The sequence below is a fragment of the Symphalangus syndactylus genome, chromosome X, assembly GCF_028878055.3.
Source record: "Symphalangus syndactylus isolate Jambi chromosome X, NHGRI_mSymSyn1-v2.1_pri, whole genome shotgun sequence".
Lineage (NCBI taxonomy): Eukaryota > Metazoa > Chordata > Mammalia > Primates > Hylobatidae > Symphalangus > Symphalangus syndactylus.
Window position 1 is genome coordinate 78,039,841 of NC_072447.2, and position 27,198 is coordinate 78,067,038.

General features: G+C 38.5%; 1 protein-coding gene across 4 annotated transcripts in view; it reads left to right on the top strand.

The window, feature by feature from the left end:
- KIF4A (kinesin family member 4A) overlaps positions 1-27,198 on the top strand; it is a 130,779-nt gene that overhangs the window by 19,908 nt on the left and 83,673 nt on the right. For all 4 annotated transcript variants that reach the window (XM_055266826.2, XM_063635127.1, XM_063635128.1 and 1 more), the window contains exons 8-10: positions 20,066-20,182; positions 20,818-20,993; positions 24,253-24,314. In XM_055266826.2, the coding sequence (XP_055122801.1) occupies positions 20,066-20,182; positions 20,818-20,993; positions 24,253-24,314 (355 nt within the window). The remainder of the gene's footprint in view (positions 1-20,065; positions 20,183-20,817; positions 20,994-24,252; positions 24,315-27,198) is intronic.

Below are 27,198 nucleotides of genomic sequence, written 5' to 3' on the forward strand. Positions count from 1 at the left end.
TCCCTTGTGCCCCTTTCCAGTCAATCCATCCTTCCCCCCATTCCACTTCCAGCAACCACTTTCTGACTTCTGTCACTATAGATTAATTTTGCATGTTCTTAGACTTCATTACAATGGGATTTCAAAATGGTTGTGTGTGTGTGTGTGCCTGGATTCTTTTGCTCAACATAGTGTTTTTTGAGATTTGTTCATGTTCTTGCTTTGATTAGTGATTTTCCTTTGTATTGCTGAGTAATATTCAGTTCTATGATTATACCACTATTTGTTTTTCTATTCTCATATTGTTGGGAATTTAGGTTATCTCAAATTTTTAGCTATTATGAATAAAGCTACCCTGAACATTTGTATACAGGTCTTTTTGTGAACATATGTTCCCATTTCACTTGGATAAATACCTAGGAATAGAAGAGGGCAAGCGTATGTTTAACTTTATGAGAAAGTGCCTAACAGTTCTCTAATATGGTTTGTATCATTTTACACCCCAGCAGTGTATGAGAGTTCCAGTTTTTTACGTTTTCTGTATGCTCTGGTACAGTTGATATAACATGGAAATTATCTCTGAAGGTTTCTTGAAGATTTGATTTTCTATATCTTGAGCCAATTCTGATCATTTATATTTTATTAGAAAATTGTTCATTTTGGCCAGGCACGGAGGCTCACACCTATAATCTCAGCACTTTGGGAGACCTAGGTAGGAGGATCGCTTGAGCCCAGGAGTTGGAGACCAGCCTGAGCAATATAGTAAGATCCCTGTCTCTACAAAAAATAAAAAATTAGCCAGGCATGGTGGCACATGCCTGTAGTCCTGGCTACTCTGGGGACTGAGGTGGAGGATCAATTGAGCCCAGAAGGCCAAGGCTGCAGTGAGCCAAGATCGCACCACAGCACTCCAGCCTGGGTGACAGAGTGAGACCCTAAAATATTTCAGCAAAGTTGATACCAGGCTATTACGAAGCTTGGTGAAACAGATTCCTTTGCTTCTGTGACTATAGAACTGCTCATTTAGATTTTTTTCTAAATGAAAATTTGTTTAATTCCCAATAAACTAAAACTACCTTCAAAAAAAAAAAAAAAAAAAGAAGAAGAAAAAGAAAGAAAATTATTCATTTTGTCTGATTGCCAAATTTATTAATATAATATTGCAAATAGATTTACTTGATAGTTTTAATCTCCTCTATATCTGTAGGTATGTCTCTACTTTCATTTCAATTGTTTATATATCTTCCCTATTTTTTTCTATCACATTTGACAGATTAACTCTACCTTTTTCCAATTTTTACTATTATTCTATTACTGAGTTCTTCCTAAGTTGTTTTATTTTGTTTTATGTTCTTTTTATTGCTTCTTGAGTTGAAAGCTGAGTTTACTTCTTTTCTTCTCTTTTTTAAAAAAGCTTTTCAAGCATATACAAAAGAGGTCAGGATGGTATAATGAATGCCTCCCCCAATATACCTGTCATGCAGTTTCAGCAATGACTAATTTATGACCAGTCTTGTTTCGTCTATATAATACCCACTTTCTCCCTCTGATATTATTTGAAACAAATCACGGACATACTGTTTTATTTATTTCAGTTTGTATCTGTAGAAATTAAGAACTCTTAAAATATAATCACCTAGGTCAGGTTCAGTGAGTCATGCCTGTAATTTCAGCACTTTGGGAGGCCAAAGCAGGAAGATTGCTTGAGACCAGGAATTTGACACCACCCTGAGCAACATAGCAAGACCCCACGGTCTCTACAAAAATCAAAAATAAAATAGCCAGGTGTGGTGGCATGTACCTGTAGTCCTAGCTGATGCAGGAGGATCGCTGGAGCCCAGGAGTTTGAGACTGTGGTGAGCTGTGATTGAGCCACTGCACTCCAGCCTAGGCCATAGAGTGGGACCCTGTCTCTAAAAAAAAAAAATATATATATATATATATATACACACACACCTAAAAATTAAATTAATAATACTAATGCCTTAAAATTACATATCTAGTCAGTGTTCAAATTTTTAATTGTCTCGTATATTTTATTTATTTGGATCAGGATACAAACAAGGTCCACACATTGTTATTGCTCAATAGGACTTTTAAATGTCTTTTTTTTTTTTTTAAAGACGGAGTGTCACTCTGTTGCCCAGGCTGGAGTGCAGTGGCATGATCTTGGCTAACTGCAGCCTCCGCCTCCCAGATTCAAGTGATTTTCCTGCCTCAGCCTCCCAAGTAGCTGAGATTACAGGCACACGCCACCACGTCCAGCTAATTTTTGTATTTTTAGTAGAGATGGGGTTTCACCATGTTGGCCAGGCTGATCTTGAACTCCTGATCTCAGGTGATCCACCCACCTCAGCCTCCCAAAGTGCTGGGATTACAGGCATGAGCCACTGCACCCAGCCAAGGCCTAAATGTCCTTTAATCTATAGGTACCTCCTCCATTTCTCCTTACCCATCAAGTCCCGGAATTTGTTTATTGAAGAAATCAAGTTGTCTTGTAGAATTTCCCATGGTGTGAATTTTGCCAATTGCATGCCTATATAGTTTTACAAGTTTCACTTTTATTCTCTATTTCCTATAAATTGGTAATTAGATCTAGAGGCTTAATCATATTCAAGATCAATTTTTTTCTTTTATTTGCACATACATAACTATGTCTCATTTATTTTCAGTTGTTCTTATCTAAAAAGATATATTTAAAGCTATACATCTCCTCTAAGTACCACTTCAATCTAATCTTATAATTTTGAGAAATAGTACTCTTACTGTTCATTTCTAAATAGGATATTTACTCTTTCATTTTCTCTCAAACCTAAGAGTTATTTAGAAGGTGCTTCTGTCTTTCCTTTTATTATCAATTTCTAATGTATTGCATTATGTTCAACAAATGTATGTGATTTGTGTTTTTTGAAATTTGGCCTATACTTATTTGGTCTTTATTAATATTCTGTTTATATTTTGAAAGAGTGTATTTTCTCTTGGGTATATAGTTCTGTATATACCTATTAGATGAGCTTGTTACTTGTATTACTCAGATCCTCATGTTCTTTTTTGTTATTTACTTAATATGTTATTTTCTCACAGTATAACCAAGAATTTGTCCATTTCTCCTTGTATTTCTTTGTTTATATATTTTATGCTTTGAAGCTATGTTGCCAACTGCATAAAATGTCATGACATATGTCTTCTTAGAGGATTATATCTATTTTGTCTAATTAGTATTTCTTCACCTACTTTCTCTTTGTTAGCCCTTACCTGGTATGTTTTCCATCCCTATCTTACAGAAACTATGTAGCTTGACTTCATTAATTAATTTATCCATTCATTTATAGCCAATCTGATGCTCTCTCTTTTTTTTTTCTTTTATTAAACTGCTTAGGGATGATGTTCTCTTTTAACAGGTAGTTTTATGCTCTATATTTGTGTGTGTGTTTGGACTTATTTCTGTCATATCACTGACTACTAGTCTATGGTCCTACTCCTGCTCCAGTACCACAACCAGATACCTTGACCATTGTCCCAGGGCTTCCTCCTGTTTTCTGAATCCACTACCTTCAAGTCTGTAGTACTCCTGCAGTTGCTGCCAACTTTTTACATCAGTTCTCTCCTGCATATTTTTTCTTATGTTGGTCTGATTCATCTGCTTTCAGTCTCAAGGATTTTGTGGTTTCTGATCCACCAGTGATGGATTCACTGGAAGTTGGTGGCTTTCCCACTTGGCAGCCTCTTCAAAGACTTTTAGGGGCTCTAAAGGAATTTTACTCAATTGTGTTAGAGGGTTTTACATACACATTCTGGGTTGCCCATCTTAGCTTCAGAGCTTCCATTTCCTCATTTGTAAAATAGGGTTTGAATATATTCTCCAATAGAGTTGTAGGAATTAAGTGAACTCATATTCGTAAAACATTTAATGCAATTCTTAGTAAATAGTAGTCTCTTCATAATTACCAATTCCATCATCTGTGTTTTTACTTGCTCTGAGTGTGGCTAATGAGGAATATAGGGGCTCTACTGATATTTATACACAATCTCAGCTGAACTAAGATCCCTATGAGCTTGCTAAGGTGCTTGTCAACATTTGAGGTAGATTTCGAGGGTGGAAGAAGCTTTTAGGGATATGGCTTATACCAGTGGAATTAACTTTTCTCTGGCTACCAAACTGCCATTGTCAAAGTCAAGTCCTCCACTGTTAGAGGGAATCATTTTCTACTTATCAAGAACTAAGAAAGTTGCTAACCCCTCTGGAATATTTTCAGAAGGTGGATATGGCCCGGCAGAATATTGTTGCATGTTGCATTACTGCGGATTGGGGGAAAGGAGATGTACCCAAGTGTCAGATTTGACTCGTGAGGCAAAGAAGTTTATGACAGAATCATAGTTGAGTCCTACATCAAGTGGCAGATGCCAAGAGTTGAAGGGAAGCTAGTGAGAAAACAGGAGATAGGTATATAGGAAGCAGACAGCAGATGGAAAGATTTTGGACATGTCACATTTGGAGTACATATTAGAAAAATCCAGGAAGAAATAGGAAAGTCAGGACAAGAGCTTAGAAGCAACATCTGGGCTAGAGATAAATATTTGGAATCCATGGGTAGGAGAGTTGTGCAGAGAAAGACTAGACAATCAAAGAGCCACTAGTAAATATTAAATAATATTAATAAATACTAAATATGAGCGAGGGGCACTCATATTTAAGGGCCAAGGGTAAATGAGTCAATAAGAGAAGCTGAAGAGACACTGGAGGATCATAGTATCTAGATAACCAAGGTAAGAGTTTTTATAAACAAAAAGGACTGTCACCTGTGTCATATGCTTCAGTGTGATTACTGAGAAGAGGTAAATAGATTTGTCCATTGAGGTTTTGGGTGATCTTTGTCAGAGCAGTGTCGGTCAAGTGGTAAGGAATTAGGACAGGTTGTATCAAACTAAGGGGTGAATTTAGCCACCATTCTAAATGTGGTGTTTATCCTTTCCATTAATTTCTTTATTCTTATATCCTTTAATGATATGTAGTGACATTTTGCATGTTTCTAAACTTAACGTAGGGGTTTCATGGTATATGTGTCTTCTGAAACTGATTTTTTTCCCTCAACATTATGTTCTTGAGATCAATTCATCTTGATAATATAGCTCTGTTCTAACAGGTTTTGTTAACTAGAGCCTTGAGTTTTCTTGGTATCAAATTGTATCAGTAAGAAGAAAGTTATCTCTGCCAATATTTATTCCTTTATTCAATTCTCTTATGTTTATTAGCAATGAGAAAAATATCAGCAGATATACCCTGGACTAGTAAAGTTGCTTTCCTCAGGGGAATCTAGTTTCTGATTTAAATCAGAATGGTTTTAATGTTTTATTATTTGGAATGATAATTGCTATTGGTGTTGGTAAATGGTATTTAATTCTTTTAGTTCTAAAGTCTTTTTTAAGTGCAAATTGTCGTTTCATTCAGCAACTCTATTCATTAAAGTCCTGTTCTAAGTGTTCTGCATGTTCTTTTTGGCTTCTGGGTCCCTTTAGGTGTACTGTTATTTTCCTCCGTCTGCTCTCTGGGGCTAAAGTCTAGTGCTGGAGTATCTGAAGTCATAGCAGCCCAGTGAGTGGGAAAAGCACAGTGGTTTCTGCCCATGAGCTAGCAGGCGTATTGCCAGTCAGCTTATCAAACCATGAGGAGGAATCAGGAGGAGGCCTCTCTGTACTCTTGTTTCCTTGTGCTTTCTTAGTCTCAAGGTAGAGAAGACCCAACCCATCTCATTGTTTTCTTAGCATTTTCAGATGGGGAAACCTGGCACACTCACATAAGCAGTATTGACTTTCCCCCTAGGAGTTCAGAGTGGTATGGGCCAAGCCTTTACCACGGACCATGTTTCCATCCTTGCACTTTGGCTCTGCTACACCACATTCTTAGCCCAGGGCTTTCCTCTGTTCCAGAGATGAAAAATTCTACATCACCCCTTACTCTCAGGTCTCAGACCCATCCTGCAACCTAGTTTTTTGGCTGGCCCCAGCACCTACTTGGCTCAAGAACAGTCAATGAATCAGGTTTGGAAATAGAGGCGATTTGGAATATTTTCAACTTACTATCTTCCCAAAATTCATGTACCTTTTAAAAATAGATGCTACCAAACTCCCATGAAGGAATGATGAGATTATTCATTTTCCTAAATTCTCTACTAAGTATTATTACCAATTTGATAAGTGAAAAATGGTGTGTCATTTTCATTTCTGTAGTTATTAGTGAAGTTGAACATACTTTTATATTTATAGGCCGTTTATATTCCTGATTAAATTACCTATTCAAAGTATTTCTCTCTCTTTAGTCAGTGTGAGTGCTGTACGTTTTCTGTTAAGTTTATCCCTACTTTTTGTTGTGATTTTGAATATAAAACATATTTAGGCCACTGCCAGATAGATTATAAATAGATTACAGATGGATAATAGGTGGATTATTCAATTGAAGTATAATATACATATTACACATAAATATATATTACATATACATATGCATATATGTATATTGCATATACATATGCATATATGTATATTGCATATACATATGCATATATGTATATTGCATATACGTATATGTGTATTACATACATATTATGTAATATAAATAATGATATCAAGTCATCATTATACAGTTCAATGAATGTTCACAATGTGAAATACATACATGTAAATAGCACCCAGGTGAAGAAACAATATTCTAAGCATCCCAGAAGTGCCACTTGTGCTCTTTTCTAGTCACTGTCTTCCCCAAAGAGTAACCACTGTCCAGACTTTTAGTCCTAGATTAGTTTTGTAGTATGGACTCCTTCATGTCTGACTTCTTTCACTCAATGTAAGATCTCCAGAGAAAACACAAGATGCCTAGATAAATTTGAATTTCAGATAAATGACATCATTTTGTATGGAATATACCTATATTAGAAATGATTCATCATCTATCTGAAATTCAGATTTAACTGGATGTTCTATATTTTTTTTCTTTTACCAAATCTGATAACCCTAACTCAACATTATGCTTGTGAGGTTCATCCATAGTATTGCATGTAGTTGTAGTTTATTTTTCATTACTATCTAGTATTCCACTGATGAATGTCCCACAATTTATCCTCTCTACTGTTGGATGGGCATTTGGGTAATTTCCAGTTTGGAGTTGCTTTGAATAATGCTATGAATATTCTTGTACAGGTATTTTGGTGAATATACATACCTAAATTCCTTTAATCCTGAATCCTCCTGTAACTACTGTCCTATCTCCTTCCCTTTAGACTCAAGCTTCTCAAAAAAGCTTACACTGCCTAGCAATACATGTGATTAACTCTTAGTTTCACTTCTTTGGTGAGACATAGCCTACATACAGAACATTGCATAAGTTATGTCATGTATCTAGTTTAATAAATGATTATAAAGTAAGCATCTATATAACTACCACTCAGGTTGAAAACAAAACACTTCCAGCACCCATGCATACCCCTCCGAGATCATGATCCCCTTCCTTCTCTCTCCAGGTATCCATTCTTCTGACTTTTGTGATGTCAATTCCCTTGCCTTTTTTTTTTTTTTTTGAGACGGTCTCGCCCTGTTGCCCAGGCTGGAGTGCAGTGGCATAATCACAGCTCACTACAGCCTCAACTTCCTGGACTCAAGCAATCCTCCCTCCTTGGCCTCCTGAGTAGCTGGGACCACAGGCACATGCCACAATTCCCAGCTAATTTTTAATTTTTTTCTAGATTTGGGATCTCCTTATGTTGCCCAGGCTGGTCTTTAATTCCTGGGCTCAAGCAATCCTCCTGCCTTAGCCTCCTGAAGTGTTGGAATTACAGGCGTGAGCCACCACACCTGGCCCCCCCTTGCTTGCTTTCTTTTCTTTTCTTTCTTTTTTTTTTTTTTTTTTTTTGAGATGGAGTCTCACTCCATTGCCCAGGCTGGAGTGCAGTGGCGTGATGCTGGGTCACTGCAACCTCTGCCTCCTGGGTTCAAGCGATTCTCCTGCCTCAGCCTCCCAAGTAGCTGGGTTTACAGGTGTGTGCCACCACGCCCGGCTAATTTTTCTATTTTTAGTAGAGATGGGGTTTTACCATGTTGACCAGGCTGGTCTTGAACTCCTGACCTCAGGTGATCTGCCCGCCTCGGCCTCCCAAAGTGCTGGGATTACCGGCATAAGCCACCATGCCTGGCCTCCCCTTGCTTTCTTGATAGCAATGCCACCTGCGTATATATCTCTAAATAGCATAATATAGTTTTGTCTACTTTTGAGCTTTATGTAAGTGGAATTATACTGTATATAATCTGTTGTGCCTTCATTCTTCCATTTAAAATGATATTTGAGAGATTCATCTACATTACATACAGCTGTAGTTCATTTCTTTTCATTTTTGTGTAGTAATCTATCATTTGACTGTACCACTATTCTTTCTACTTTTGATGGATATTCCATTTTTTTCCAGTTTTTGGCTATTGTCAACAACGCCCATATGAACCTTCTTGTTTGTGTATCCCAATGCATATGTATAAGAATTTTCTAGGATATGTACCTAGAAGTAGTATCACTGGGTTATAGGGTACATATATACCAAACTATCTTTCAAAGTTTGTTTCAACGTATGAGAGTCCTAATTGCTCTGTATCTACTGTTTTGTGAGAATTTTAAATTTTTGCCAATATAGTAGATGTGGAGTGATACTTCATTATGGTTTTAATTTTCATTTCCTCAATTACTAATGGGGTTGATCACTTTTTCATATGTTTATCGACCATGTGTATTTTCAGAAAAATGCCTGTTCACGTCTTGCTCATTTTTCTATTAAATGTCTTTTTCTTACTGATTAAAAGTAATTCTTAATATACTATAGATTCTAGTTATTGGTCAGTTATATTTATTGCAAATCTCCCCACCCTGTATGTTTTGCACATATCTTCTCCCTCCTCTCTGGCTTGTGTTTTCACTTTTTTTTAATTTTGTGTCTTAAGAAATCCTTTAGGCTGGGTGTGGTGGCTCACGCCTGTAATCCCAGCACTTTGGGAGGGCGAGGCAGGCGGATCACGAGGTCAGGAGATGGAGACCATCCTGGCTAACACGGTGAAACCCCGTCTCTACTAAAAATACAGAAATTAGTTGGGTGTGGTGGCGGGCGCCTGTAGTCCCAGCTACTCGGGAGGCTGAGGCAGGAGAATCACTTGAACCCCGGAGGCGGAGGTTGCATTGAACCGGGATTGCACCACTGCACTCCAGCCTGGGCAACAGAGCAGGACTCCGTCTCAAAAAAAAAAAAAAAGAAAGAAAGAAATCATTTAGTACCCCAAGATCTTAACGATATTTTTTCTATATTATCTAATAAAGGCTTTACAGTTTTGCCTTTCACGCTTAAGCCTTTAATCCACCTAGAACTGTTTTTTTTATACATGGTATGATGTAGGGTCTGGTTTTGCTTTTCCATATAAATACCCATTTGTCCTAGCACTGCTTATTAAAAAGTCCATTCTTTCCCTACTGATAAGCAGTGCCATTTCTTTCATATATTAAGTGCCCAAATATCCCTTAGTCTGTTTCTGAGTATTCTATTAAATCAAAATTAAATCTGAGTGTTTTTCCCTGTAGAAGTCTTATACATCTTTTGTTCTATTCTTAGGTAACTTGTATTTTGACAGTATTGCAAGTGATATTTTTAAAACTTTTTATTGAAGTATAATGTGCAAATAGAAGAGTAGACCTACCATAAATGTATAGCTTGCTGCATTTCCACTAACTGAACAAACCCATGTAACCAACATAAATAGAATCTTTAAAAATTATATTTTCTAACTTTGTTTTTTGCATGTGGAAATTAAAATTTATTCTTTAATATTGATTTTGTATCCTGCAACCTCATTCACTCTCTCAGCAGTCTGTCTTTACCCACCTTGCCAAAACCACTATGTAAGAGATATCCAGGGATATCTTAATTACCAGAACTAATTTTTTTTTTCAGTGCCCATCTTACCCAACCTCTCTGTGGCATTAACACTTGAAAATACTATTTTTGAAACTCTTAATTTGGCTTGTAAAGCCTCACTGTCCTAGTCCTTTTCCCAGCTCAAACTGTTACTTTTCAATCTCTTTTGCTTTTTCTTCTTGCTGATCCATTAATCTAATTGCACCCAACATGATCTCCCCAATTAGGAATGAGTACCCATTACCTGCTGTTAGTTCTTCCTTAGCACCATGGTAGAGATGCACGCACTTCCAGTCTGTTCCTGCCACCTCTACAAAGTCCATGCCCTCACCTGCACATCTGAACTATAGCCTTCTAACTTTTTGACTCCTAGAAGGCATTCTATTCTAAATAGCATAGCTAGGTTAATCTTAAAATACCCTTTGATCAAAGGGATACCTGTACCCCCATGTTTATTGCAGCATTATTCACAATAGCAAAAATTTGGAATCAACCTAAGTGTTCAACAGATGACTGGATAAAGAAAATGTGGCATATATACACAGTGGAATACTATTGGGCCATGAAAAAGAACGAAATCCTGTCATTTGCAGCAACATAGATGGATGTGGAGGCCATTATGTTAAGTGAAATAAGCCAGGCACAAAAAGACAAATATTGCATATTCTCATTCATATGTGGGAGCTAAAAACGAGGGTATCATGGACATAGAGAGTAGAATGATAGTTACCAGAGGCCAAGAAGGGTGTGGGGGTGGAGGCCGAGGGGAAGAAGAGAGAGGTTGATTAATGGGTATAAACATACAGTTAGATGGAATAAGTTCTAACGTTTGATAGCAGAGTAGGGTGATGAGTGAACGGCATTGTATTGTACATTTCAAAATAACTAGAAGAGAGGAATTGAAATGTTCCCAACACATAGAAATTATAAGTACTCAAGGTGATGGATGCCCTAAATACCCTGACTTGATCATTACAATTTCTATGCATGTAACAAAATATCACCTGTATCCCATAAATATGTACAAATATTGTGTATCAATAAAAATACATAAATAAATGAATTACATATGTAGCTTTAAAAATACTATCTTTTACATGGCATCTCACCTGAATGGAACTTTGAAGTAGCTGCTTACAAGATGAAGTCTAAAAAACATAGCCAAGTCTTCCAGACCCTTTATACCCTGGTCCCAAGCCTACCTCCTCGACCATCTTTCACAGCTTCCCTACCCACACTCCACGCCAGCTGTCTGGTCCCCACAACATGCCCAGCTAATTCTGGTCTTTGCACACTTTCATCACAGCCATCTCCTCTTCTCCCAGAATGTAATGTGTGCCCCGCAACACGCAATCAAACCATCTACAACACAGCCACGTTTTAAGGCTCAACTTAAGAGCCTTAAAACCTTGGGGTTTTCGACATTGCCTTTTTTAATCATGTTACCTTCTAATGTATTTTTTTCTCCTCTGAAATTTCTGTAGTACCAGAGGACTACATTGTCATTTTCTGGTACCTCTGTATTTCTAGCTTCATCTCCCACCATTTTCCCACAAACTGCAAGGTTCCAGCCATAGCAATCTACTCATTGTTTTTCCAAACAGTTCTGTTGTTTCAGATCTCTGTGCCATTACTCCTGTGTGTTTTCTGCTGGATTTTCTCCCCACTGCCTCAGAAACATAGTTGTCAAGTACTCCTGCTCCTCCTGTTTTAACTTCTCCCTCTCAGCTGACTTTCTGCCCTCAGCATAGAAGCATACTAATGTTTCCCCAACTTAAAATAAACAAAATCTTTCATCCTCCTCTTACTACTGCTCTCCTCCCTTTTCCTTTCATTCTGCATTTTTGCCACCCCTCTGTCTTCCTCCCATTGAAACTATCCCTTTTGAAGTCAGCCCATGACCTGAACAACTGAATCTGTTAGGCTCTTTTCAGTCCTCTGACTTGGTAATTCTGCAGGTCTGACATCCTGCCCCTTCTTCTGGACAGTCTCATTCCTCTTGACTCTGTGATGCTACCCTCTCCTGATTTTCCTCTCACTTTTCTGAAGACTCTTTCACAGGCTTCTCCTCTTCCACTCACCTCTATCTGAAACATAACCCAGGCTTTGTCCTGGGATTTTTTTTCTCTTCACATTGTTCATGCCCATCACCCTGTCACCCTCCCCCCCACCGCAAAGTGGTTTCACCCACTTAGATGCTTGTAATTCCTACCTGTATGCTGCCAATCCTAAACCTCTATCTCGAGCCCCTATCTCATGTGTCATATTTAAGTATGTAAATATAGTTGACTGTGGGGAGTCTCATGGATGTCCCACATGTATCTCCCATTCCACATGTCTAAAACTGAGCCCCTCATTCCTCCCTGTTGCTGTTTTTTTTTTAATTTATTTTATTTTGTTTTTTATTTTATTTATTTATTTTTTGAGACGGAGTCTCACTCTGTCATCCAGGCTGGAGTGCAGTGGCGCAATCTCGGCTCATTGCAAGCTCTGCCTCCTGGGTTCACACCATTCTCCTGCCTCAGCCTCCCGAGTAGCTGAGACTACAGGCGCCCACCACCACGCCCGGCTAATTTTTTGTATTTTTAGTAGAGACGGGGTTTCAGTATGTTAGCCAGGATGGTCTCGATCTCTTGACCTCGTGATCCACCCACATCGGCCTCCCAAAGTGCTGGGATGACAGGCGTGAGCCACCGTGCCTGGCTCCCTGTTGCTTTAAACCGGTCCCTCCATCACCTGCAGTGAATAATATCAACATCCACCCAGTCACCCAAGACAGAAACCAGGGCATTGTTCTATACTCTTTTTTTTTTTTTTTTAATCTGGCTCCTTTCCCCAATCTCATCAGTCACTGAGACCTGTCAGTCCTAACTTTTCATCTTTCACTTCACTCTCTTTTCTCTAACCCTACTACCACTATCTTATGTCAAGCCCTCATCATTTTTCTGATTATAGCAAGAACTGGTCTCCCTGTCTTCAGTTAGGTATGCTTTCAAGCCATTAACCAATCAGCAGCCAGAGTATTCTTCCTAAACTGTATCTCCCTGCTAAGAGCTCTTCCAGAGCTCCTCAGTTTGCACCATGCTGCTTCCTTACAGCCTTTTCGCTCTAGCCTTCCCTCCCTGGCTAGCTTTTCCTCTCCCCACTCTTCCCTTGCAATCTGCTTAGCCATATTAAGTGTGCCTCGTACTCTCTCATCTCTGTGTCTTTGTACATTCTGCTCCCTCTGTCGGAAGTGTCTTCCGTCTTCCCTGTGTCTTTATGTGGCTCATTCAATTTTGCACTCAGTCCCAATCTCATCCCCTTAAAGCAACTTTGACCACTTCAATCCCCCCAATGCGGATTAGGTACCCCTCATCTAGTGCTTACCTCTCTTCTACACTAACGCTGCCCCAACCGTGTATTATAGTCATCTCCTTACCTGCCTGACTCTCCCAGTAGACAGCAAGCCAATCAAAGGCAAGAACTGGATCATATTCATCTTTGAATCCCTAGGCCCCGGCATAGCGCTTGACATGCCATAGGTCCTCACGGAATGCCTGAGTTCTTTCTCCCTTTTGGTCTGCCTGGCAACTCCTACTAATATTTCAAATCACAATTCAGATGTTACCCACCTATGAAACCTCTGCTCTTGGTCAAGATCTTTCCATAAATTCATGCTCACATAGTGGGTTTTTTCTAACATTTATTCATAAAAATTTTCAAAGTTACTTCAAGTTGAAAGATTTTACAATACTCCTATACCTATAGTAAAATTAACATTTTATTATATTTGCTTTATCACATATCTGTCCATCTATCCATTTGTCAGTCTGCATTCATTGTAAAAACACGTTTTTAAGTAAATTGCACAAATTAATATACTTGCTCCTAACTACTTCAGCTTGCATATCATTAACTGGCATTTAATATTTATTTATTTATTTATTTATTTATTTATTTATTTATTTATTTATTTTTTGAGACCGAGTCTTGCTTTGTCGCCCAGGCTGGAGTGCAGTGGCGCAATCTTGACTCACTGCAACCTCCACCTACCGGGTTCAGGCGATTCTCCTGCCTCAGCCTCCCAAGTAGCTGGGACTTCAGATGTGCACCACCACGCCCGGCTAATTTTTGTATTTTTAGTAGAGACAGCGTCCCACCATGTTGACCAGGCTGGTTTTGAACTCCTGACCTCAGGTGATCCGCCTCGGCCTCCCAGAGTCCTGGGATTACAGGCATGAGCCACCATGCCCGACCAATATTTATATTCTTAACATAAGATGTACAATGAAAAGCACAAATTTTAAGTGTATATTAGCTGGGTTTTGACAAATGCATTTACCCAAAAGGCTGTAACCCAAAGCCTCATCAAGATAAAGTTACCTCTGTGTCATAGTGTTCTTTCTTTTCTTGTAATTATTTAATTATCTGTTTCCCCCATCTGACTTTGAGTTCCTTAAAAGCAGAGACCATTTCTTATTTTCCTGCTACCTGTGCCCTGCACTGTGCCTTAACACAATAGGTATTCTATAACTGTTGTCTGGCTAGAAGAATAAATATGTACTTTATTCCTGGAATATTAGTATGCAACTTTACACATTCTCTTCTCTCACCTTTCACATCCAGAAGTTAGCTTAGTCATGTCATGTTTATGTCTTAAGTACTTCTGATTTCTACATCCTTCATTCCTTTTCCACTGCTGCAGTTCTCAGAGATCTGTCATCTGAACCATTAAAATAACCTTCTAAATGGTTTCTTTCTTTTTTTCAAGGTTTTAAACTTTTTATTTGCACATTTTAAAAATTATGCATTCTAGTAAATAAAATCACTTGAAAAAAAAAAAAGAATGGTAAAGGGTTTTTTAAACACTAGTTTTTTACTCCCAAGTCCACCTTCCAAATGACTAACAAAGTAATACTTATATTTATTTTTCTTGAGACAGGGTCTCACTCTGTTGCTTAGGCTGGAGTGCAGTGGTGTGATCACGGCTCACTGCAGCCTCAACCTCCTGGGCTGAAGCCATCCTCGCACCTCAGCCTCCCGAGTAACTGGAACTGCGAGTGTATGCCACTGTCCCCAGCAAATTTTTGTATTTTCTGTAGAGACAGGGTTTTGCAGTGTTGCCCAGGCTGGTTGTGAACTCCTGGACAAAGTAATACTTATAAAATCCGAAGTTGGTCATGTTTCCATCCTCTTTAAAACCTTTTGTTTCCCATTGTCTACAACAGATTTTAATCTGCCTTCTTTTAAAAGCATAGGATATTTTTTAAAAATAAAACCTTACAACAAATTCTAACATTTGAAATAGATTAAAAAACATTTTAAATTCATGTAAATTTATAAGTTCAAATGTATAACATTAAGTCAATATTAAAGCCATAAGAATATTATAGGTATGTTTATGATCACAATTTCTTTGCTTTTTTCTTAAGACAAAGTCTCATTCTGTCACCCAAGCTGGAGTGCAGTGGCACAATATCTTGTCTCACTGCAGCCTTGACCTCCTAGGCTCAAGAGATTCTCCCACCTCAGCTTCCTGAGTAGCTGGGACTACAGGTGCCCCCACCACCACGCCCAGCTAATTTTTGTATTTTAGGTAGAGGTAGGATTTTGCCACGTTGCCCACACTGGTCTAGAACTCCTGGGCTCAAGCAATCCACCCGTTTCAGCCCCCCAAAGTGCTGGGATTACAGGCATGAGCCACCATGCCTGGCCATTATTATAATTTTTTTTAATTTCAATAGTTTCAGGGTAGAGGTGGTTTTTGGTTACATAGATAAGTTCTTTCGTGGTGATTTCTGAGATTGTAGTGTGCCTGTCACCTGAGGAGTGTATACTGTACCCAATATGTAGTCTTTTTTCCCTCACCCCCATCAAACCTCCCCCTGGCCTGAGTTCCCAAAGTCCATTATGTCATTCTTATGGCTCTGTGTCCTTGTAGATTATCCAAGTTTTTCTACTCCATTAATAATAAATATAGATAGCCCTTTACAAATCACATTTGATTTTTATCCCGGTCCCATTAGGTAAGATTGGTATTGTCCCTGTTTTATGGATAAAAGAAAGTTTCAGGCCGGGCGCGGTGGCTCACGCTTGTAATCCCAGCACTTTGGGAGGCCGAGGCGGGCGGATCACGAGGTCAGGAGATCGAGACCATGGTGAAACCCCGTCTCTACTAAAAAATACAAAAAATTAGCCGGGCGTGGTGGCGGGCGCCTGTAGTCCCAGCTACTCGGAGAGGCTGAGGCAGGAGAATGGCGTGAACCCGGGAGGCGGAGCTTGCAGTGAGCCGTGATTGCGCCACTGCACTCCAGCCTGGGCGACAGAGCGAGACTCCGTCTCAAAAAAAAAAAAGAAAGTTTCAGTGGCTAGTTCAATATTATACACATTGGTAAATGGCAGAGGCAGAATTTTAACTAAGATTCTCTCTCTCCTAATCAAGTGCCTTTCCTACTCTATCCCCTATCACTGGTTGCCTCTATATGTTTTGTGATCCATTTCAGTAACAATCATTCCCTTTCTCTTTGACTAGGCAGACCATCTATCACACCATACTTCTGTTTTTCACCCTAATTTACTCAGCCATGCTACCTGCTTTAGGCTCATACATATTTTCTTTTTTTTTTTTTTTTTTTTTTTTGAGACGGAGTCTCGCTCTGTCGCCCAGGCTGGAGTGCAGTGGCGCAATCTCGGCTCACTGCAAGCTCCGCCTCCCGGGTTCACGCCATTCTCCTGCCTCGGCCTCCCGAGTAGCTGGGACTACAGACGCCCGCCACCACGCCCGGCTAATTTTTTTTTTTGTATTTTTAGTAGAGACGGGGTTTCACCATGGTCTCGATCTCCTGACCTCGTGATCCGCCCGCCTCAGCCTCCCAAAGTGCTGGGATTACAAGCGTGAGCCACCGTGCCCGGCCTGGCCCATACATATTTTCTTCACACGTAGAGCAGGGTTTCCCAGCTGTGGCACCGTTAATATTTTGGATCAAATAATTGTTTACGGGGAAGGAGGCTGTCCTATGCATTGTAGGATGTTTTACAACATCTTTGGCCTTTACCCGATGGACGCCAGTAGCACACATACCCCATTCCTAAGTTATGACAACCAGAATGTCTCCAGATATTGCCAGATGTCCCCTACGAAGCAGAATTGCCCCCAGTTGAGAACCACTGCATATAGATCTACATTTCTCTCCTACCTCATTTTTCTTTTTTCTTACAAATATGCTTTTCTATTCCAGCTGTAAAACCCATTGTAATGTGCCTCCATGATAGCTGTGAAGTTATATTTCTCTTTTAAAGTTAAAAATCTCTCCTTTATTATTTATTTGTTGCCATAGTGAACAAACACCCAAAGGTATTGAGTAGCATTTTTGACTCTCCTTACTTGATCTGTTCTCATTCTTACGGAGAAAACTACTTCATTTTTCTTCATAGCTGTCCTTAATCAGAACTTTTAAGTCTCTGCAAATATGTTCTTCCCCATCTTCGTGATATATATTCCATCTTTGGGAATAATTTATCATTTTAATGTCTTAACAACAGGAAATCAAATCCTGTTTTGTGGTGATTTATTTCAAGAAAAACATTCATGTCTCTTAGCTCCTTTCTATTCTTGAGCCCCAACTCTCATTTGAAGAAGAAGAAAAAAAAAAACACCCACTTTATCCTGAAGTCTATGGTTCTTGCTTGGATCATTGCCATAGATTCTTCTCAGGGTTCGTCCGGAATTTTGTTTTGCTCCTATATGAAACTATAGATGGAAGTTTTGCTCAGCAGCTTTGAAAAACCTCAGCAGTCTCTCCTTTACATCTAGTTGGGATATGGGCCAATAAAATAGCACAATGTTTTGTTTGGCTAAAAAGAGAAGGAAAAGACAGGAATGGACTAACATAGGATTTAGTACAGGTATTAGCAGGCAGGCTTTGATAAATCTCAGCAGGCTTTCCTTCACATCCTGGAGAGGATAAGCGGTACCCATTCCAGTTGGTAATAAGAGGAAAACAAAGGGATAATTGAGAAAATTATTTTTGTTTTAGATTAGGGAGATTTGAGCGTGAGTATAGGCTGAAAAGAAGGAATTAGTGAAGGAAAAAAATAAGTGGAAGATCTAAGAGAGAGGGAGAAGATAAAGGATCAGGGTCCCAGAGGAAATGGAGGGAACAGAAACAGAGGCAGAAGGCAGGACCTTGAAAACAAAGGCAGCTATTTCCTCTGAAACAAGGGGAAGGATGAAGGAATAAGTAATAGCAAAAGAATGAATGTGAGGTGAGGAGAGGGGAGGTTGGGGAGCTCTTGTGAATAACTTTCATCTCTATAAAGTATTTAGTGAAATCATCTACCAATAGAAAGTGAAGATAGGTTTATATTCTTAAAAATGATGAGTCTGTATAATAGCTGCCATGGTGAATTAGATTAGTTAGATTAGAAGGTTAGTAAAGTAGGAATGAGGAAGAAAAGATGATCAATTGACCAAGGGTTCAGCTAAGGTTAGGTAGCATGTTTATAGTGGATCTCATCTGTTTGGTTATGCTGTTTCTTCAGTATTGCAGTCTACAAATAAATATACACACACACAGTTGGTTTAACCTATGGTTGAGAATTGACATGGTGAGAATGGTAGAAGATCATATGTCCAGTGAGTTCTTAGGAAAACGTAATTGAAATTATCAACCATAGGGGTCAGAGTAAGAGTTGAAGGTCCAGAAGAGGCTGATCTACTGACAGTATTAGAAAGTGTCAGTAAATTGGTAGTCCAAAAAAAGGGTGAAGAACAGGATCCAAAGAAATGGAAGGATAGTAGGATGCAGTCAGGAATTTTAAGTTCGGGATCTCATAAATATAATTGTTTCATGTTATAAGGGAGTTCAAAGGATGGCTATATAAAAGGTAGAGTAGAGCTGACAATAATGATACCATTTGTGCTGCTATAACAAAATACCTTAGACTGGGTAATTTAGAAACAATATAAATTTATTTCTCACAGTTCTGGAGACTGAGAAGTCCAGGGCCATGGTGCCAGTAGAATCAATGACTGGTGAGGACAGACATCCTGTCAGCCTCACATGGCAGATGAGGAAAAGGGATAAACGGTGTGTCCCCACATGGCAGAAGGGGCAGAAGGGCAAAAGCAACTAGCTAATTCTCTCCAGTCCTCTTATCAGGCACCAATCCCATCCGTGAAGGTAGAGATTTCATGGCCTAATGATCTCCTAAACGTCCTGCCTCCTAATACTGTTGCATTGGGGGCTAAGTTTCAAACATGAATTTTGGAGGAGATGCAAACATTTAAACTATAGCATGATTTATTTATCATTTAACTTTGCTTCATATATAGTATCTTAATTAATTCCCTACCACAACCCAATAAGGTAGGTAGATTTGCCTCATTTTATAAACGAACTTAACCCGAGATCATATAACTAGTCAGTGACAGAGCCAGGATTGTAACCTGTCTATTTGACACCAACTATGCACTTAACCATTATACTATATAGCTTTTCCACAGTAAGCCTAATAATGGGAAGTTAATTGCTTTAGCAGGACTTCAGAGGTTATTACAGTGTTTAAGAAGTAAACCTCAGAATTAACCAAAGTGGAAAATAATCTTTATCTTTTTTAAAGCTACAGTAGGAAAGGTATTTCAGTATGGTATAATGAAAAGAGCACAGGACTTGACTAAAATCTTGAGATAGAATCTCAGGCCTACCATTTACTAGCTGTTTGACCTTAGGCAGGTCATTTAACCTCTGAGCTTCTTTCTTTATCTGTAAAATGAGAATGATAATAAAAATAATGACGATAATATGGTAAAAAAAAACCCTGTTCATCCAATTTCACAGCATTAATTTAAAGATTATCATAATGGATATAAAAAGTAAATAACTATACAGCTGGTTGTCATGGTGATAGTTGTTTATCTATCTGCTTTGTTTCCATGGGAAAGGGCAAGAAGTGCCAGTGGACTCAGTCATACATATCCAACATTTGGACCTTTGTCCTTTACTTAAAAGAGGCACTCCAAAAAGTGAACAAGATTAAGAAGTTTTCTCAAGATTGATGACTCAATATTTTTATGGGGTCTTTATTTCTTTTCTCTTTCTCAGAAGAAACATAGGTATATGTTGGATGCACTACCAAGCAATTTAAATTTCATTTCCTGCTATTAGGTATTAATATTAACCGAGGCCTCCTATGCTTGGGAAATGTAATCAGTGCTCTTGGAGATGACAAAAAGGGTGGCTTTGTGCCCTACAGAGATTCCAAGTTGACTCGACTGCTTCAAGGTAAGCCCCAAGTGCCTCCAAAAATAAGAGAGTAACTCAAAATGATAGTGCTGAGAAAGCAAAGATGAAACAGGTAAAAAGCTAGCTATTTGGACCATGACATACACAGTTGTCTAATTGATAAATACGAGAGAGTGCTTTTGGCAAGCAGGTTTCTAAGATAATGGAAAAATATCTTCATATATGACATTGAGAGCCAAGAAATCTGTAGTGCACCAACTGTACTTTGTACTTTACACCTGAAAATGAATTTGGTTACTGTTTCTTTAATTATTAGTGCAGCTAAGCAGAATTCCCTGGAGAGTTAAAATCCACCTAGAGGGGGCATCCTAAGAATGTTTAATTCAACTAGTGGCTCCTAACTTACTTAGGCCAGGCCCCAGTTGTTTTAACCTGATTAACTGCTGAAATCACAATCCCTTTTGAGAGAGGGGACACATGCAATAGGATTTAAATGTATATCACATCAGAAATCTTAGATATCTATACATTTCCTATTGTTTCAATATAAAAAACACTAAGAACTTTTTCTTATAGCTCTGAATTTTAAGTCACCAACCCGAATGGACGGCTTTGCTTATATCCTACTTGTTTGATTTCATTTCCTTTAGTTATTCTTTATTGTTCTTTTTCAGATTCTCTAGGAGGTAATAGCCATACTCTTATGATAGCCTGTGTGAGTCCTGCTGACTCCAATCTAGAGGAAACATTAAATACCCTTCGCTATGCTGACAGAGCAAGAAAAATCAAGAACAAACCTATTGTTAATATTGATCCCCAGACAGCTGAACTTAATCATCTAAAGCAACAGGTATAAGGGACTTAAAATTTGATGGGAAAAATTACAAGTATGTGAGCGGAATGATAGAGCTTCTGTTTTCAGTTTCTTCTCTATCAGAAGTTTAGAGATGTTGGTTAGGCATTATGTTTGTTCGGGGACCTCTTAAAATAACTCCTATTAACATGTTTGCTGTCCATTTAAGATTGGGGGTAGCATTGGAAAGTTTACTGATAAAGAAGAAGTGAGCAGTGAGAGATGAGATGAGAGGTGTAGACAGGGGCTAAATTCTGAAGTTCCTTGTATGACTTGTTAAAGAATTTGGAATTCAACCTGAAAGCTATGAAGAGCCATTGAAGAGTTTTAAGTAGGAGGGTGATATGATGAAATGTGTGTTTTGGGGAGATCACTCTAGCAAGTATAGAGAAAATAGATTAGAAGTGGGCATGACTAGAAGAAGGAAAATAAATCACTGTGCAAAACAAAGAAGAGAGTTCTAGAGAGGAGAAACATAGGTAGCAAAGTACAGTTGATTCTCGAACAATAGGAGTTTGGTCCAACAAAACACAGATCAAAAATACAGTACTTGCAGGTTGAGAAACCCATTTGTAGACTTTTTATACATGTGGATTCTGCGGGGCTGACCGCAGGACTGGACTATGCGTGTACATTTTTGTATACGCGCAGGGTCCTGGAACCAATCCTCTGCATATACATAGGGACAGCTGTATAGTGGCCAGGAGCACTGACACTGCAATTGGCCCGCCCATGTTAAAATCTTAGCTCTATAACTCACTGGCTGTGTACCTTGGGCAAGTTCTCTGTGCCTTGGTATCCCTATCTGTACAGTAGAAATAATAATAATACCTTCTTCTTAGGGTTTTCGTGAGGGTTAAATGAGTTAATACATGTAAAGCACTTAGAACAGTACTTGGCATATAGCAAGTGTTGGAAGGGTCTGAGGTAGGACAGAACTATAGTGCATTTGAAGAACTCAAAGAATGCCAGTGTGGCTAGAGTGTAGAAAGCAAGGAAAGAGTACAGGCTTACCTTAGGGATGTTGCGGGCTTGGTTCCAGACCACCACAATAAAGCAAATATCGCAATAAAGTGAGTCACACAATTTTTTTTTGTTTTCCAGTGAATAGAAAGTTATATTTACACTATACTGGAGTATATTAAATGTGCAATACCATTATGTCTTAAAACAATGTACATACCTTAATTTAAAAATACTTTATTGCTAAAAAAGTGTTGACACAGAGACATGAAATGAGCATATGCTGTTGGAAAAATGGTGCCAATAGCTTTGCTTAATGCAGGGTTGCCACAGATCTTCAATTTGTAAAAAAACACAATATCTGTGAGGTGCAGTAAAGTGAAGCACAATAAACTGAGATGTGCCTGTATTCCAGGATGAGGCTAAAGGGAAAGCAGAGGACTGATCCAGGACTCATGGACAATGTTAAAAAGGATTTTAAGCCAGGTAGTAATCTGATAATTTACATTTTTAAACAATGGCCTGGCTGCTGTATAGAAATGGATTACAGTAGAGCAAGAGTAGATTCATGGAGACCATTTAAGAAGGTACTGCAGTAGTCTAAGCGAGAGATAATGATGGCTTAGACTTAGAGTGCTGGCAGTGGTGATAGAAAGAAGTAACCAATGAATTAGATAAAGGAATGACACCCAGATTTCTGGCATGTGGAACTGGATATTCACTGACCTGGGTTACACTGGAAAAGGACCAGGTTTGAGGATACCAGACCTAAGTGGAAATATCAGGTAGATAGTTGAATATAATAGTCTAAAGTTCAGAAAGATCCGTGCTTGAGGTAAATTTGGAAGTCACCAGTTTCAGGTAATAGAAACCAGAGGCAGAGATGAGACATTCAGAAGAGAATATAAGGAGAATGTAAGTAAGAAAACTCCTACTGAGCTTTGGGGGACTTTACCATGTAAAGGACAAGTGGAGCAAAGATGAACCAAGAAAGAGACTTAGAAGATCAGTTAGAAGAATAGAAGGAAAAGCAGGAAAATGCATCTTGTAAGCCAAATGCTACCAGTCAGTCAGTCAAGTAAAATGAAGACTGGAAAATGCTCACTGGATTTGGTGACATGCAATTCGTTTGTAACTTGGGCAAGTTAGTTCATTGGAATGATGTAGGCAGTCATATTGGAGTAAGTTGAGCAACCGAGTGGCGAGCGAAAGGAAATGGAGGCAATTGGTGTATTATTCTCTCAAACTTTGTGAAAAAAGAAAAATAGGGCAAGAGAGATAGGAAGTGGGGTTGGGGAGGATGCTTTTGTTTTGTTTAAGATGGGAGAGACTTGAACATGTTTTAGTCTTAATAGGAAGGATCTTATAGAAAGGGAGAAATTGAAAATATAGAAGAGAGATGGCAAGAAGAGTGGGAATCCAAAGCACATGCAAGGAGACCAGTCTTGGGAGGCAGAATAGCTCCCCTTGTGTCATAGGAGGGAATGGGAGAGGATGCTTATACTTGTGCTCTGATTTAAGATCCATCTCCATGAAGCCTCCCTTTGACTATTTAGGTTTTTGTTAATTTGCTTATTCTGTCTTGTATTATTTCCTACTATTTTAGACTTCAGGCTTATCTTTCCTAACTAGATTGTAAACTTGAGAGTAGGGGTCATATTTTATTTTTATATGTCCATACATTGTCTAGCCCAGTGCTGAAACTGATTTTGAAAAATAGCTACTCAAGGCCAGGAGCAGTGGCTTACACGTGTAAGCCCCGCACTTTGGGAGGACGAGGTAGGCGGATCAACTGAGGTCAGGAATTCAAGACCAGGCTGGCCAACATGGTGAAACCCTGTCTCTACAAAAAATACAAAAATTAGCTGGGTGTGGTGGCGGGCTCCTGTAGTCCCAGCTACTTGGGAGGCTGAGGCAGGAGAATCACTTGAACCTGGGAGGCAGAAGTGCCACTGCACTCCAGCCTGGGCGATAGAGCAAGACTCTGTCTCCAAAAAAACAAAAAGAAAAGAAAAAAGAAAAATAGGTGCTCAGTAAAAACTCATTAAGATGTAGATAAAATGGACAACTCATCTTCTACTTAATAGTTGTTCATGTAATGCTGATTTTCCCATTATCATTGGATCATCAACGATGTATGATGCCTTTGGTAGTATCTAAGATATGCTATCTGCCTTAGATTTCATAGACATTTAGTAAAATTACTCTATTGCTAATTGTGGTAATTTTACTGCCAAGGGATAAGTAGCATTTGGTTGGTGACTAGCTGATTATTTTTCTTTGCTTCTCCCAGGTACAACAGCTACAAGTCTTGTTGCTACAAGCCCATGGAGGTACCCTACCTGGATCTATAAAGTAAGAGTCATAGGTTAATTTTAATTGTGTATTCTAGTAGAGGCTATTTTTCCTAATAATAGTTTTTCCCTGGTTTCTGCTAGCACTTGGTGTCAAGGTAAGGATCTTACCAATTTTGCTGACTATTTAGGACTTAGTTATGTTTGAAGCAGCCTAATGTAACAGAAAGAGCGTGGGTTCTGGCCTCAGAAATTTATTAATTGGAATTCTATTGTGAGGAAGAGCTGCCTCTTCTTCCCCATTTGTTTATTTGACATTTAGTTATATTTGTATAGATTCATGGATATTTATTTTATTCTATGGGTTAACATCCAGTACTGTTACTTGTTTTATTGCTCAAATTGTTCCTGCTTTGTCCATTAGGAGCTCCTTCAGGTTGGCTCTTCTCAAGTTTTTGATCATTTCTACAAGAGGTTCCAAACTCATCTTGTATTTTCCCTACCCCAGTTCTGGAATCAGCCATGTCTCCAAGGAGCCCTAGTTCCTTTCTTTTTTTGTCGACGGAAAATTGTGTTTAGAAACCAAGATCTGGGTACTAGTGCCAGCTGTGTTTATTGTTACCAGAGTTTTACTGCTTCTAAGCACTCTGAGCAGGTAGAGCTCAGAAATATCTACATGTGTAGTAACGTACACATACACTTTCATCTATATTTTTGTATATATCTATCTGCATATATATTACAAACCATGAGTTTATACTGACACCTCTGATACCATTCCAATGTGACAGGGTTCATTTTCCCCTTTTCCTTATTTGTAACTTCTTTCTCCAACAGTAAGAAACCCAGCTCTCATCTGCAATCTATTTATTTACTTGTCCAGTTCTACTATACACATAAAGTAGTTTCAGAATTGTTAGCCTATATCCCTGTGAGAAACACTTTCTATGAAATAGATTACAGCATTTATGTACAGTTCTTTTTATCTTTAGGCTTAGAGTATCTAAGCAAGATAATGTTTCCCACAGTTACTGTTTGTATTCCCTTTTAGGCACTCTCCCCCTAAATCTTAGTTACTTTTGTTTGTTTATATTTTAGGTATGTGAAACATAATGGATCTAAGAGTCAGAGTTACACAAAAAGATATACTCAGAGCAGAGAAATGCAAATTAAAACCCCAGTGAGATATCACCTCATGGCCATTAGGATGGCTACTGTTAAATAAATAAATAGATAAATAACTGAAAATAAAAGGTGTTGGCAAGGATGTGAAGATAGAGAAATTGGAACCCTTGTACACTGTTGGTGAGATTATAAAATGATGTAACTACTGTGGAAAACAGCATGGAGGTTCCTAAAAGAATTAAAACTAGAGTTACCATATGATCCAGCAATCCCACTTCTGTGTATATATCCAAAATAATTGAAAGCAAGGTCTCAAAGAGATGTCTTCACGACCATGTTCATAGTGGCACTATTCACTATAGTTAAGAGGTAGAATAACCCAAATGTCTATCAACGTATGACCTGATAAACAAAATGTGGTATATACATGCAACAGAATATCATTCAGCCTTAAAAAGGAAGGGAATCCTGTCACTTGCTACAACATGGGTGGACATTGAAGATATGCTAAGTGAACTAAGCCAGTCACAAAAAGACAAATACTGTATGATTCTACTTATGTGAGGTATCTAAAGTAGTTGAATTCATAGAAACAAAGTAGAATGGTGGTTACTGGGGACTCGGGGATAGGTGGGAAAGGGAAGTTGTTTAATGGGTATAGAATTTTAGTTTTGCAGGATGAAAACATTCTGGAGATCTGTTTCACAGCAAGCAATGTGAATATACTTAACATTAGTGAACAGCACACTTAAAGGTGATTAAGATGTTAAGTTTTATGTTTATATGTTTCCATGATTTTCCAATTTCTATTTGTATAAATTTATGGTATATACATGCAATTTTATTATATGGATGTGTTGTGTAGTGGTGAAGTCTGGGCTTTTAGCGTATCCATCACCTGAATAATGTACATTGTAACGACTTAGAAAGTTAAATACTGGATGTTCTCACTTACAAGTGGGAGCCAAATAATGTGTTCACATGGACCTAGAGTGTGGAACAATTGACATTGGCAACTAAGAAGGGTAGGAAGTTTGAGGGGAGTAGGTGGTGAGAAACTACTTAATGCATACATGTACCACAGTTTTTTTCAAAAAGGAAAGAGGATATACTCAGTGAGGTAAACGTCATTCCCTCTCCATCCCTGCAACTCTGTTCCCATTCCTATTTCCCACCCTTATTTCTACCTCTTTTCTACCATTATTCTCCCTACCCCTGTATTTAATCCATCTCTTTAGTTTCTGGTTTAGCCTTCTTGTATTTCTTTTGTACAAATGAGCAGATACCTGTGTATTTGATTATATCATCTTTTTTTCTCATATGAATGGTTGGGTACTGTATGTAATGATTGTATACTCTTTGTAGCTTTGCTTTGTTCAGTATTTCTTGGAAATCATTTCTTACCAGTTCCGAGAAGTCTTCCACATTCTTTTTTGCAGATGCATAGTACTTTTATTGTGGACATGTGCCATACATATCAATGCACCCCCCTTCCTATGTATGCACATTTAGGTTGTTTCCAATGTTTTGCAATTAAAAACATGCTACAGTGAATAACCTGTGTGTATATATTTTTGTATTGTCAGAGGTTTATCATAAGGGTGAATTTCTAGAAGTGGGATTGCTGGGACAGAAGGTAAGTACATTTCTACCTTTATAAGGTATTGCCATATCCGCCTTCGGAAGAGATGTACCAGTTTGCATTCCTACCAGCAGTGTATGAGAAAGCCTGTTTCCCCGCACTCTCACTAATGGAATGTATTGTCATACTTTTTCAATTTTTGACAGTCTGATAGGTGAGAAATGCTATCTCAGTGTTG